Source organism: Bactrocera oleae, chromosome 5 (genome assembly GCF_042242935.1).
Source record: "Bactrocera oleae isolate idBacOlea1 chromosome 5, idBacOlea1, whole genome shotgun sequence".
NCBI lineage: Eukaryota > Metazoa > Arthropoda > Insecta > Diptera > Tephritidae > Bactrocera > Bactrocera oleae.
This window is the reverse complement of record NC_091539.1, coordinates 15,703,761-15,719,447: the sequence shown is the minus strand read 5'-3', so window position 1 is coordinate 15,719,447 and position 15,687 is coordinate 15,703,761. Positions and strand designations below refer to the sequence as shown.

The 15,687-nt window shown below is 34.6% G+C and overlaps 1 protein-coding gene across 2 annotated transcripts in view; it reads right to left on the bottom strand.

Annotated features, from left to right (window-relative positions):
* LOC106620147 (probable serine/threonine-protein kinase roco9) overlaps positions 1-12,827 on the bottom strand; it is a 51,306-nt gene extending 38,479 nt beyond the window's left edge. The window contains exon 1 of one of the 2 annotated variants that reach the window (XR_004978284.2): positions 9,515-12,827. Coding sequence is in view for 1 of the 2 variants with exons in the window: in XM_014238551.3 (XP_014094026.1) it covers positions 9,515-9,816 (302 nt within the window). In the remaining variant the exon portion in view is untranslated. The remainder of the gene's footprint in view (positions 1-9,514) is intronic. The other variant, XM_014238551.3, reaches the window with a different exon arrangement.
* Between the last annotated feature and the right edge of the window lie 2,860 nt (positions 12,828-15,687).

Sequence of the window (15,687 nt, the reverse complement as noted above, 5' to 3'; positions counted from 1 at the left end):
CGGGTTGCTTGGTTTGATATTATTTATTTAAAAATTCGCAATTTTAGTGCCAATGGTTGTTTTTTTGCCGAAAAAACTAGAGACGGTATTATGTAATGTAACTTTCTATAATGGAAGACTTGTTGCCGTTGTTGTTGCTGAAGTTGTTGGCAAGCACTTTGTCTGCGGCCAATGCAGATCCACTTGAATCAACGGAAGCAATGAGTTAGCGAGTTGCGGCAACAAATAAAATAAATTATTATATAAGTGGAGCTTCAGCAGCTTTGCAAAGAAGTGCTGACAAGGCTGTGTAATGAACATGCCAGCGGACATCGCCACGCCTCAATATGACTACTACATGTCTAACTAAAGTGTTCTAATCAGCAACGCCTTTACATACTTCAATATCTATTGTGACCATCAATCAATTAGTTGTCACTTCAGCAGCGCGAGGCAAGTCACAGACAAGCATATAGCGAAGACGCTTGACTTGTGAAACCTAAAAGCTCGGTGGGTTGAACAACACATTGCTGGGCGTCACTTCATTTACGCTTGCCTTGGAAACTCTGCCGTTTTACGCTGACCGTTGTAAGCAAAGTAGCAATGAAGGTCTGAAGTCCACTAGGCCGCTAGCGTCATTTGTAGGAGCAAAAGAACATATGATTTATGAGCTTAAGGGCTGATTGAGGTGCTGGAAGAGCTGATTAACTTTGAAAGGAAGATTGCACAAGTATTCAGCATTTATTTGAAGCTACATGAGCTTGCTAACCTGATTTCAGGAGAATTTGCAACACTTCTTAAGTTGCTCCATATTAAATATATGTAAAGTATTCAAGCCGCAACCATTGGGAGCGGAGAAAAAAAGGCAAACAGGAAAGGGAAGAAAAGGAAAAGTTGCAAGACAAAAGCATCCTTCGTCTTGCCACGTTTTGAAAGCACGGAAAACTTTTGAAGCACTTGCGCTGGGGCTAACTGCGAAACAACTCAAATGTAATACGTAAAGTGTAAAAGTTATGTAAGTAAGCTTTCAAGACAGCTGCACAGAGCACGTTGCTGCGGAGTTGTGAAGCGAGCGAGCTTGGATGAAGCCGACAGGCTTGTGGAGGCGTATGCTATAGCGTGAAAAAGCTGAGCAAACTAAGGAGTTTGATGTAAAAAATACAAAACTAGATAAACTTACGAAATAGGAAGCGCTATATACATACAAATGTACAGTTAAAGAAGAAGAAACCAAAGCGGGTTTTTGATGAGGAGCGAAGCAGATAAACACTGTCATCTCGTACTACCAAGCAATGTAAGGAATGTGTGGGCGGCGGCACATAGTGACATCCGCAAAACACATAATGACAGTAGCTGAGCAAGTGCGAAAGATTTGCGAAAACGCGCAAATGGAGCGCACACAAAAGAAATATAAAAGAAAATTGCAAAGAAAGCGATGGAAAATGATTTATTTATGGCGCTGCGCTTAGGCGTGCTGAGCTGACTTACAACAAGTAAGATACACATATTTACATACATATATGAATATACAATACATACATAAGTATGTGTAAAAGAATTGGATGAGCGGATTTGTGATTTGGCCGAGGCAAGTGACGTGGTCGTGAATACATACAACGAAATAGAGCACAGTGAGAGACCACGATAACTGCGACCAATATGAAATAAAAACTAACGGTAATTTCTAAGCCGACCGCATAAAAGCGAAGATGAACTTAAAGATAGGTAATAAAAAATAATAAAAATAAGACATGTGTATTAATGAAAAATTGAGCAAAAAATTAACAACCATTTTATATGTATAAATATGTGTATACAGATGTGCTTGGATGTGTGCAAGTATGCAATACATGCTGAGCGTTTTGAGGAAGCATAATTTAATATGTCCGACGCAGTGTTGGTCCTGGTCTCGGGTAATGGTAAAAGCGCAAAACTTTAGACAAATCGAAAAACACGTCGCATGCAGCGACAGACTCACGTTTGCAACAAGCAGTGGGGCAACGAGCAAAATGCAGCTTCACGGCGGCATAGTTAGAGTTAAAACGGCACGCGAGCACTTGGAAAGTACTTCAAAGTATATGAGCGCACACGCGCACACACACATGCAAGTGACAATACACATATTGTATGTATGTGACTTACGCGCTAATGTGTGATGTGTGGAGCTGTAAACGACGGTTATTGAGCGCTGCTTGCTTACCCGCAAACTGCCAACATTCACATAAGCGCACAAGCAGACAGACAGCAATATATAAGTATGTATGTATAATATATGCAGACGTGTGTACTCAGACTACAGTTCAACTTAGTTCAGTTTGGTTGTTAAGCCCAAGCAGTGTTTCACAAATCTAGAATAACTCGGAGCACGGCAGCAGGTTCCTTTGACGCCACAAAGGGCACTACAACGTACCGCCGCCGCGCCACGTCGCGCACTCATTTGCTACGCCCTACACTTGGACCGAATACAAAAACAATAAATACTGTCAGTGCTACAGTTATTGGGGCGGACAGATTTTAGTGTTGCTTGTGTGGCGACCAAGTCAGCAGTTGCGCAAATGTGTAAATATGTACAATCATGCATATATGTATGTATAAATGTGTAAATGTATAAAAAGGTATTTACAGTCAGTTGCGCGAGCAACTCGCTGTCTAAGCGTAGCGGAATGATGAATGGTTGCTTGCCTGGCTGCTTGGTCGCATTCGCTGTGGCTGCCTTATTGCTTAGTTGAGCGCTTGACTAGAGGTTGACTGCCTTTTGTATGGGTGAGTGTATGTGTGGCTTTGCACTACATCATCAACGTGAAGAACAGCAATAACAGCAACAGCAGCAGCAGAAGCTTTGTTAGAAGCAATTTATCGTTTTGTTTCGTTTCGTTTGTGTGTACATACATACTATGTATATTTTATATACATATGTATGGATATGTTGCATCTTTGTTGGTAACTATTTGGAGATTTACTTATGTATGTTTTCCTTTGTGTCACTATATTTGTTGTCGTTTTCGCCAAGTGGAACGTGATCATTTTGGCGTTTCTCTTATAAGCTGGTGTTATTGTTGGCTTATCGCATAATATCTGATGTGTGCCACGCTGCCGATTTTATGTATTTTTTGTTTTTGTTATTTCATTACTCTTTTATAGGCATTGCAACACGCACACTCGCTACTGAGGGTCAAGCTTGTTATTTATTGTTTGAGTTATTTATGCAAAATTTATGTATATTCCTAAACATACAAAAACAAATTTGCAAATATACATATGCACATACATATAATATATATATGTCTGTATTTGCTTTGTTATATTATTTTCTATTTGTGATGTACAAATGTTGAAGCCATTTTAACGTGCAATATTCATTGGTTGCTTGTAAAGTACTAAATTTACCAATATAATTATAATTAATTAATATTTTTCAACAGCAAAACAATTTTGATTGGTTTAAAAATTAGTAGTATGCAACTTGTAACATAATGTTGCTGAGAATACTTGCATTCCCCTTACTTCGCTCTTAATTCAGCAACAACCTAGTAATTTCAATGTCTTTACACCCTTTCATTGCTTTGATTCTCATTCTGCCCTCATACACATACAATTGTACATCTCTATTTATGCAATCATTCACACATACTTATATACATACATACATACATATGTAAATATACACATGCATATGAACTTTACTTTTTCATTTTGCTTGTTTTTACCACTTCTTTGCCAGTGCACTACCGCTTTTCAATGCTTGCAGCAATGCAGCTGTAATAGTACTTAGTGTTTGCTATAATATTTGTGGTTTTTTTATTGCTTTGACTTGCGTTTAAATGCAATCCCGCTGTTCTGTGCACTAACATAGCATATATACATATGTTTGCATGTGTATGCCTGTGTATATATCCTAGTAATTTTGTATGAACGACTTTGCCGAAAAGAAAGGTCCTATGTACATATGTAAGCATGTACTAGGTATGCATGGACCTACACCCAAGTTTACATCTTTTTACGTAAATTTGTATCGCTAAAAGAAGGGCACTCATATGTCTATTTGCGTAGAGGGTTTTCAGTTGACATGAGCTTGGCCTGAATTTATGCTCCTTTTTATATGTATATCGGCGATGTTGATGGCTACGAAGACGCTTAGAATGACTCAAGCTATAAGCTGAATTAAAAGCGCAAAAATTTCGATATGTTTGCATACATGGAAATAAGTATGTAAACATATGTATTGTTGTGATTTTATTTTATTCTATTATTTTTATTTTGTGCTTCATATCCGTCGGTGTTTCCACAGGTCACCAATCCTTGAAAATATGCCTTCAATATTTAATACAATGTTTTACAGTTGCAATTTTTTAGTTAAGCGCCTTGTAAAGCATTAAAAAGTTGGCTTCTGTAATCTTTCAAACTGTATGATTTTGTATATAGGTGCATATGTATGTATGTATGTATGCACTTAACAACTGTTTTCATGATTTTTGTGCTTTTACTTTTTACACTTCTTTGCAGTGTTTATAAAAACTTTATTATGAATAAAATACTTTTGTTTTCATTAATATGTTTTCTTCTATTGTAGTCAACATGCAATATTTGCATTTTGTTATTGCTTTTGTACTTATTATGCTTATTTGACGTTGTTTTTGTTCAATCTTTTGTTGCTTTGCGCTAACTACAGTCGCAATGCTTGTGGTTGTTTTTATTATTATACTCTCGCAGCATGTTGCTACGGAGTATTATGGTCTTGTTCACCTAGCGGTTGTTTGTAACACCTAAAACTAATCGAGTTAGATACAGAGTTATATATATATTAAAAATCAGTATGACGAGACGAGTTGAATCTCGAGTGATTGTGCGTTTGTCCGTCCGTGCAAGCGATTACTTGAGTAAAAGTTAAGATATCTTGTTGAAATTTGGGGGAGAAAACGGGAAAATGTTATTAAGCGAAAACATATATGTACATATATAAAGGGCTATAACAAAATTCCAAATAAAGACACAAAACTGTTACAAAATATTCGGTTACACCCGAACTTAGCGCTTTCTTACTTGTTTTTTGATCACTTGCTACTTGTTAAGCTCTTCTGCTTTCTTTTTTATGCAGTAGCGAGACAGTTTCTCTATTTTTACAAAAACAAAGAATAAGCGCGTTCAGTTTTTCATTTACAGATCCATACATATCTACATATGTACATTTAATTTTCATATACTTGCGCTTGCGTGTGAATTGGTGCAATTACTAAATATGTTGACCACTTTTTTGGCTGTGGCAAGTGCATATTTCATGTAGCCCTACTATTGTTGTTGTTGTTATTTATGTTTTTTCTTTTTCAAACTTATGTTTATTTTTGGTTTTTATTGAGCGCAGTTCTTGAGCTGGGCTTTGTTAATATGTTGTTGTAATTTCCGATTTTATACAGTTCGGTTGTAGTTGTATGATATGGATTTTCCTTTTCTGTGTTTAGGCTCTTTACACTTTTTACATTAAGTAATTGTTGTTGTTTTTGCAGTGTGGTTTTTCTGTTATAATATGTATGCTTTATATGTTTATGTTTTCGACATTTTGCGTTTTGCGCTTTGCCTTTTTCACAGTCAAGCATATGTATACCCAAATATAATTATGTACAAATACACATACATACATATTTACATGCACGTATTTCTGTTTATTAATACAAGTATATTTTTCGTCTGCTTCGTGCTTCTGAATTTGATTTCTTGTTATTTGCGTACCTTTTTCGCCGTTTGTATGTCAAATTGTATTCATTGACTGTGGTTTTGTTTTGATTTCAATAAACTTCGCTATTGTTGGCACTTGCTGTAATAATTACGTTATCTGATTTTTGTTGTTATAGCTGGTGCTTTTATGCCAGCTTTTCCAACTTTCGCATTTTATCTGCGCTTATATTCGTTGTTTAATTTCAACTTTTTGCCTTCTTGGCTTGACAAACGAAAGTGTTTGCCTCTGTAACTCTCCGTTTTCAGTTAGCCTACATTGATATTGATATATATGGTAGATACATGTAGATATTTACATATGAGAGTACCCTACAAGAAACTGCTGATGGGTTCACCAATACACTCAAATTTATTATGCCAGTACTGACGAACAGTTTACTTGTCAACTGACCATCACTGGTATTGTTAAACGAGACATCTTCGAATTATATTGCTTACATCTGTAAGAATGAAATAGCTGAAAGCTTTAGTACTGTCACCACTGACAGTCAAATTAATAGTAGAATGATGTCAAAAAGGGACGCAAAAAATTCGATATACGTTTCTCAACAACTGCGCAAAACAATTTTTACTGTTATTATACTAATACAAAAAGTGTTGCACGCTTCTGTGCAAAACTCTGGATTTTTATGAAAGAGAGGAGTTTTCCATATAGTATATGATTAGGGAAAGACGTACGCAGAGGTATTGAGAGGAGGAGATGGAATCAAGTGAAAATTTCGTTTCATAATGTATTATTTAATTATATTTTTGTTGCACTCCTTTTTTATATTTATGTATATTATTATAACAAATTTTAATTATAAGTTTTGAATCTATTAAAGAAATAAAAAGGATATTATTTACTGCGCAAAAGAATTTTTCACTTGTGCTAGATATACAGTCATAACTGACAATTTTCAGGTGGATTTATGGTCAGCAATGTTCCAAAAATAACGGAAACCGTGACAGCGAGCAGTATAGAAATATGGGTAATCAATTCCAGATACCAATATGTTAAAAAGAGATCTCAAGTAAAAGTTTGTTTACATCAGTTTTGACACACGGCCGTTAAGAAAATGTAAGAAACATTGTTCTACTAGCTGACAAAATTTTTCCAGCTGTGACTGTGAAATGACCGGTAAAATGATTAGCACTGTTCTAGTAGGAGCGTTACCACTAGTGTGTGTATGTGTGCTGTAATTGTTGCGTGTGCGGAAATATGTATTAAAATTATGCAAAATTCAATTACCAACAGTTTTTTTTTAAAAACCGTAAACTTAGTACGAGAACATAATAATGTGGGCAAGAACATATTATGAAGCCAAGAGGAAGTTAAAAAGTTTGGTGAAACTTTTGTTTTGTATGAATGTAACGATTTGTTTTCGATGTACAATATGTAAATTGTCAACGCATCTGATTTTAACACACTTTTGAGACAAATAAAACTTGGTATTTTGTGTATATGCATAAAATAGTATTTTATATTTCCTTACAAATATTTGCACAGTAAATATCAAAAATTGGCTAGAAACTTTAAAAAATATAGTTCAGAGTTTTTGCTTAAGAATGCGCTTTGTTATACAAATTTACATTTGAATGTGTCTGTTTTATAGCTACTTTAATAAAACAAATAATATATAATACTAAATTTTATTTAAAAAATATTTTTTATAGGTAAAAGTTGTATACTTTTTTGATAGATTTTATTTTATTTTTATAATATTCGCTTTGGTGTTTACACTTGTCTATTTTTAGTTCCAGATAAAAATACCTTATCAATTTGCATTATTTTTATTGACTTTTAAGCGCTAGGCCACATTACATATGCATATACTCAAGATTAGCTAATTTTCATACACATGAACATAACCTAGCCACACATTTATGTGAGTGCATATACATATGCCTATGTACATAAGTATATGTGTTTGTCCATATATAATACAGATGCAAGCATTCAACAAATTAGTGATGGCATTAGTGCGATTTTCCGTGTAGCAAAATGAGGAATTCCCACTAAAATTACAAATTGTGCTAAAAATAAATATTTGTATAAATGTATAACAAAGCCAAAGTCAAATGCAGTGTGCATGTACGTTTATGTGTGTCGTTTTAAATGTTTTCAAATATTTCTAGGAAAGTGAGTCTCAACAATTGTTGCTTAGGATTTATTATAACAAAAATTAGTATAAAGTAATTCCAGCTAACGGAAGATTTTTAATTCTAAATATTGATAGTAGTAAAATTATAGCGGCAAGTAGTGTAAATTCCTCAATTTGACGTATGTACAAATGTGCAAAAAAGTAAGCACTATATAAATATTTTAAATATATTATATATTTTTTATTCTTGCAATTTGTTATCAATATTTTTTTTTCATTAAAAATTATCCTAAACACAAATAAGTGACGAAAAACTTCACTCACACACTTATACTACAACACATTGTATATGCATAAGTATCGCAATTTAGTGTGTAAATCTCTAAGACGTTGAGAGGAAGCGAAACTTTCAGGAGAACGGCTAGTTGTGTAGAAATGTCCGCATAATCGAAGAAAAAACGGAAAGTATAATATTTGGTTATAAAATGCTAAGAAATGGTAATAGCATCAAAATAGTATATAAAAGTAAAAAAACAAGAACAAAACGCTCAGAATGCAATAACATATAATCGAAAAAGACACACAACATCAAATCAAATCAACGAAATGAGAACGTGAAAAGAGGAAAAAAAAACAGTTTTATGCTTCGACAATACAATTAATTTTCGCAGAACGAAACGATTCATACGCTCCAAGCTGCTGGCTACGCCAAATTCGAGCTGGGTACTTTTTATACATATTACTTTATGATTGTTCGGTCGACTTGTTCGTCTTGTTGTTAATTGTCGCACGGCGTAAACGACAGCAACACGCCATAAGGGCAACGCGGGCGCAGCGGCACAGGCCAGCCAGGCAGTAGACGACAGACGGCTGAGTGAGCGTGGCGCAGCATCCGCTCAAGTCGATTCAGTCAGTGCGGTGAATATCCGCATTTTATAGTTTATAGATGTTAGGCCTGCCGCAGTTGTTGTTGTTGTTTGTGTGCACACTTTTCGTTGCTGATAAAAGTACTGAATAAGTCATCAACACTTGTAGCGCTGGAATTATTATATAGCGATGAGCTACCTTATTTGAAATTGCGTATTCACGCTGGTCCAATGCAGTACGCGTTGTCACATTGGCAAAGCCACAGCAATTTGTAGGACTGTTTGTACATACATAGTGCATACATATGTATATACATTTGTATTTATAAACAACCGCACAATTTTCCACAACAAAATATTGCAAGCTTCTCCTTTGGGTGGGGAGTGGAGATACATCTTTTTGATAAGCCATTGGTGCAGCTAGATAGATGGGGTGGGTTCATGAAACACTATTTTTGCTTGCAGCTTTAATGAACTAAAAATATGGTGACGTCATCTAATTGATTTATATTTTTGTATATTTATTTTAAATTTTTTTTCATAATTTTAACTTTTTAATTAGTCTTTAAATTTGAAATTTGATTAATTTTTTACATCTATGTCCTATATAATTATGTATTTATGTACCGGCTTACGTACATACATATATATTATGTATAGGTAAGGTTCACTCTTACTATGTTTGAGTAATTAATTAATCACTTGCCTTTGTAAGGCTACTACTTTTTCGCATCTCAACCATTCTTCATACAGACATACCATACAGTATACCATCATATACGCATCCATATATAAATATATATGTACATAAGTACGTAGTATAAGTATCGGTAACTCCACTTCACTCGTACTCACCTCGGCAAATTCGCCAGATAGCGTGACTGCTTCTCCCGTCGCAGCTCGTCTGTTAGACGACAATACGTATTATTGATGCACACGCTACGGCGGAGATTCGTCTCCGAATCCTTGATCCGCTCTAACTTGTGCGCACACAATTGCAATATGCGTTTGCGTTCTTCGCGTTGACGCAGCTTTGGCGATATCATGGGCACACGCGAGCGATGATGATGATAGCCGATGGGCGAGGAACGTGGCGGACCAAACATATCGGAATCGTCGTCGCAACCGTTCACTGTTGTTGTTGTCGGCAAGGTCATTTTGCTTTTACTTGTTGCTGTGCGCCTTTACTTTAATTGCGTGTAGCTTAATATACAGTAACAACAACAAGTGTTGTTGCTTCACCTTCGTAAGTGTTTTTCGCTTGCTTGTTGGTTGTTTATTGCTTTGTTGTTGTGTTCACTTCTTACTCGCTTTGACTGTTAATTGAATTTCTCGCACAAAACTTTTGCTTCACCACTGTGCAGCGCTGCTTGTGCACTGTGTGGTGACTGGCGTCGTGTTAAATGTGGTGAGTCTGGGGTTGAGTAAAGTAGCGTGTGGTAATTTGCCACCAAGTCACAGACTTCACCCTTTTGAGTGGACTTGAGAAAATTTTAGCTACTGCTATTATTTATAAGTGTGTGTGTGTGTGTGCCTGCTAAGGCAACTTAAATATCTTTCTAAAACGATATGCTAGTTTTTCTGAACTGATTTTTTTTAAAGTTTTTTTTAGCAAATTACTTAAATATTCTTACATTTTAAGGTTTTTAATCTTTACCGTTTAGTGGTTGCTTAATTTGGCTTTGTATTGTGCACCGTTTATGTATACATTTAACTCAAGAGCATAACACATCTATTTAAGAGCGCAGAAAAACTTGTTCAACCACTTGGCTGCCGCGTGTGTGTTCTTGCCTGCGTGCTTGTTGTAACGTTTGGCTTCTTATGTGTTTGTTGCTATGATAGATCACTGCAATTGCAATTTGTTGTTAGTTGGCTGCCGCCGTCGCTGGTGCTTCTGCTTCTCTTGTCTGTTGCAAGGCAAACCACAATTTATTTCCACTTAATAATTTTTTTGTTTTGCTGTTGCTGCAACTGTGGCAGATTGCTGATTTGTTTTGTTTTTAGCTTTGGCCTTTTATGTGTGTATGTACGTGTTTGTGAAGTTTTGTCACTGAATTATTCAATTTTAATTTAAATCACACAGATCTTTTCTCGCTTTGCAAGATTCTGTTGTAAAAAACACTTTCACAAAATGTTAGTTAATTTTTTTTATTAAATTTTTTATTATACAGTTTTTAATGTGATTTGAAATTTTAATTTCTTGATAATTTTTCAATTTTTAATAGTGCACACTATTCAATTAACACGCGTGTAGTTTATTGCACTTGTCTATTTCACAAAAATATGCTGCCAAAATTCCTACACTACTGTTATTTTTTTAAATTTTTTTTATTTATTGCTATGCAAATAAATCACAAGCCCACTATTTTATCTGCTAATGGGTATGGTTGCGGTTGGTTGTGCGCTGTGACTGCTTCAATGTAATGGACGTTTAGTCACTTAATTAGTAGTCAATAATATGTATGTATGTATGTATTTCTGTTTTATTAATTTTTAAAATGCACTTGATTTTTACACAATAAAAAAAAATTATTTACTTTAATGTTTTGTGTTGTACAAATTGTTACTTTTTTAATTTGCTAACATACATTTATTCATAACGTTGAAAATTCAAAATAATCCACGGCCTTTTGAATTTTCACGCTTTGGCTTTTTGATGTATTGCAATGTTTGATTTATGTTTATTTGTAAATGTTATATTTTTAATTGCAGGTAGTACGTTTACAATTACTATAAACAATTGCACAAACGCTCTGAATATAGTATATACAAAATATAATTTACACAAATTTTTAATTCTTGCTTTCTCTTAGTTTTTTTATTACTATTGTTTTTGTTTGTTGCAAATTTTTGCGTTTATTTGTCAATAATTTTAACAATTATGCACTTAATTAATTTTACAAAAAATAGTTACAATAGATTTTTTTATACAATTTAGCATGTTCTTGTTGTTGTAGTTTTATTATCAACACACAATTAATTAATTATGATTACATTGTTCAGTTACAGTTCAGCTATTGTTATTACTACCACCGTTCATTCGCTAGTAATGCATTTGTATTTGTTTGTTGTTGTTGTGCTGATGCCGTGAGTCTGTGTGTGGCTCTTGCTTTTCATGTAAGCGAGAGTCTCTTCAAAATTATTGCTTTTGTTGTAGACAGATAGAGCTCTAGCTAGTTGGCGTTTAGTACTTGTGGTGAAAACAAACGTTCCGCGTTTATTTCGAAGCACGTCCACACGGTTCTCACGTTCACAGTGAACTGAACTGTAGTCTACCCGTCAATTGACTGTTTGGTTCGGCTGATTGTGGCAAACCGACTGATTTCAACTGACAGACGGAAAGCAGGCGGAAGGCTGAATAGTGTACAGCGCCATAACAGTACGGTAACAGAATCAACAGCTTGACGACTGACAACAACATCAGCGGAGCGTTTACCGTGGCGTTATGAACGCTTTGGAGTAAGGCCAATAGTACATATTTACATATCTCTATATAAGTATATGTGTTGCTCTGTAGCTGCAAATGCAAGAGAATAAAGGCGCACCAGTCAAGGCAGATAAACAGTCCACCGCAAAGAGTACGAGAGAGCGCGCGCATTGCATCTGTTGTTTGTAGGTAGCTGGAATGTACGTAGAATGCTTTTATGGCTCGCCTTCTGTTTGATCGGAGTGTGCTCGTGTAATAACAGCCCCAATAATGCAGACGCCACAGGCACTCAGCTAGTCGTTACATTAGTAGCTTCGCCTACAATGTTCAGCACATTTCCCCCCGTATTGTAATGCCGCATCTGAATTGTGGGTAACCACTGTAACGTTGTGACAAGCCGACGGTTATACTTGAATTCGCAACAAAAGCGCGTTAATAAGCGATTAGAGCATTGAGTAGCGCAATGTCAAATGAACTAGGCAGCAATAATAATCATAAAAAGGAAAACAAGAAGAAGTAGTCAACGAAATACAGTAACAAAAACATCAAGCACAAAGTGATATATAATTTAAAAAAAAAGCTGGTTTAACTGCGTAAGCGGCGAGCGAAGAACAACGGTGTTTGCCAATACCTAAGAGCAATCGATTTGACTGAGTACAAAGAGGGGCACACTTAATCGTACTCACGGTTAGTAGACTACAAAATTAATTTTCAGGCATACTGAAATTACCAATTTAAAGCTTCTAACATAATTTAACAAACATACTTAGGGAAATACTAACACACATGTGCAGTGGAATATGCATCAATTCATACAAATATATATAATTATATATATGTATAGGCATATTTATGGACATACATATATACATATGTAAGTTATAGTTACATACAAACATCACAACAAATACGTTTTTGATATTTGTTTCCTTGTGAGTTTACTCACTGTAGGCTAGATTTTAGCTTTGTTTGGTAAAAGGGGTAGGATGAAACGCTTGCAAAAGTGTAAGTAAATATATGTCTACACATAACTACATAGGTACATATGTATGTACATGCATAAATATATTTATGGGTATAAATATGCAGTTATTTTTCGCTTTTAATGCGCTATTTTTTCTTAATATTGACTTGCTTTAATTTGCTGTCCAGCGACTGCTAAGGGCTCACCTAATATTCTGAAATACACACATGTAATCATATATACAAACATTTGCTTGTACACACAAATATCTACATACGTAGCTTAATTATCCACATTTTAAGCTTTTTTTTTTGTTATCTTACTTTCGTCAACATAAATTTATGCGCGTCTAACTTTCCACGTCACGTCTTCGCCTCCCCTTGCTGTATTATCTTGTAGCCTTTTTGGTTTGGTAGGCTATTTAAACAAGAGAGTAAGCAACGACGTCAGGCTTGTGTTTACTTGCATGTGTGTGTCAATGCTGTGACGCTCTCTTTGACCATAGCAGAGGCAATGAAACAGTTCATTAATTTTTGCAAATAAAATTTAGACATTCTGTTACTTGCTCAAGTACAAGCGGTTATTCATGTACGTACACACGTATGTATATTTGGTGTAGCTTTGTATATATATATGTATGTATGGTGTACATGCGAAGGTTTGCTTAAGCGTTCACTTAGGTTATTGCTTTATTGCTGAATTAATATCTTTGAGAGGGCATTAACTTAACGTTTTATTAGTTTTAGTTAAATGTATTCAAATGATTTAGCGAACATACCATATAATAACATGCACAGACGTATGTATATACATATGTATGTACATATGTAAATAAACATACTATGTGTACGAGTATAGTAGAGCTATGCTATTACCTGTCTGTCGCTACTGACCGATACCAATTTCATGTGAATGAGTTTGTTGGTGCTTGAGGGTCAGACGTCTAAGTCAAAGGAGTTTTTGCTGTATATGTATGTAAGTACATAGGAGAGATATTTAAATTGTATATATATATAGTATGTATACGTATGTACATATATACATATGTACATATATATATTTAAACCTTTTAAAAATGGGTTTTTAATGAAGAAAGAAGCATACATTCATATATACACGTGTTGATGGATATAAGGATTTTATTGACACACACATACCTACATATGTATATTTAGGGGTTAGATCAGTCTACGTCTTTTAAAAAACCCCAAAAAAGTTTTCGATTATAACAAAGGTGCTAAAAAATTATTCAATTGCTGGAATTGTGAAAAATAATCGTTTCCTGTAATCCACTGTATTGTCGAAACGTTTGTGTGAGTCAGTTTCAGCATATGAAACTTTAAAAACGTTTATCTTGAAAATGAAATTTAAACTGTAGCTTCACAGTAATATCGACTAAGTACGTTTTGTTATTATTGCGATTGTTTTTATAAACAATTTGCTGTTAATTTGTCGGTTCAAAAATTTCGCATAAGGCCGCCATAATGGGGAAAACCGATGTTAAACTAATTAAATATATGTATGTACTTAATATATCGTCACCTAAAATGCTAAATAACGTAAGATCACATTTCATAAATTTACAGGAGTAGAAAATGCAAACGATAATAATAGTATAGAAACTATTCATATTGAAAGAAAATTAGAAATTTCGTTATAAATTGGTTTTATCCTATAGCGGAAGCTTATAATTTTGTACAATACGTAATATAATGTAGTGAATCATACTCAATACAAAACTCAATTTCGAATTTTTTGATAATACGTTGTTTTGCATTTGTATGTTGATCCCGCTTTCTATTTTGTTTCCGATTGAGCTCTCTTAAAAAAGTGATTCCGAAGATTGGCCCAGTGTTTGATTAAAAATTCTTTAAAGAAATAACTTCCATTCTCTTTTTTTACTCTCAGAATAAATCAGAGTAATCAGGCGAAACTCGGAGATATACTCTTAGCATAATAGGAAGAACTTACAACTACTTCTTTTATAACGTTATTTTTTCAATCTACTTCTTTGGCAAGGGTAGAGAGAGTTTAATATATTGTAAATAGTAACACTAACGTGAGAGGTAATCACAGAATCAAAACCTCGCTTTTATTTATATAACGGCATCGCTTTAACTTGACAATATGCACTAAAATATTGGATATCTAAATGAAACTAAGTTGAAAATTTAAATCATATACAACAAAAAAAAACTAAATAAATAAATACAAACGTGTTTTCAATAAATAGTGTTTTTAATTTTTGTCCGTTAATCATGATTATCAAAAAAATTTTCCACATTTTAGCATTTTTTCTTAAATTTGTTTTTGGTCCGAAGCATATCCATCCCAGTTTTCGATGCATGCGTCTGGCGGAGGTGTTAGGTCAGGATCCCTTTCGATACTCAGTTTGAGAGCTAACAGACCCTGATCCAACATGCGTTCCCATTTGTCAACTTTCGATGGAGGTGGTGTAAGATCAGCATAGTTGTCAGAGGTTTTATCTTGGTCTAGCATGAGTTCCCATTTATTAAAAGTCGGTGAATTTGTAAGATTGACGTTGTCATCGGATGCTTTATCCTCATCTGAGATATTTTCAGATTTGCATTCTTCCACAGAATGCGGCGACAATGGTATTGGGTTGCCAAAATTTTG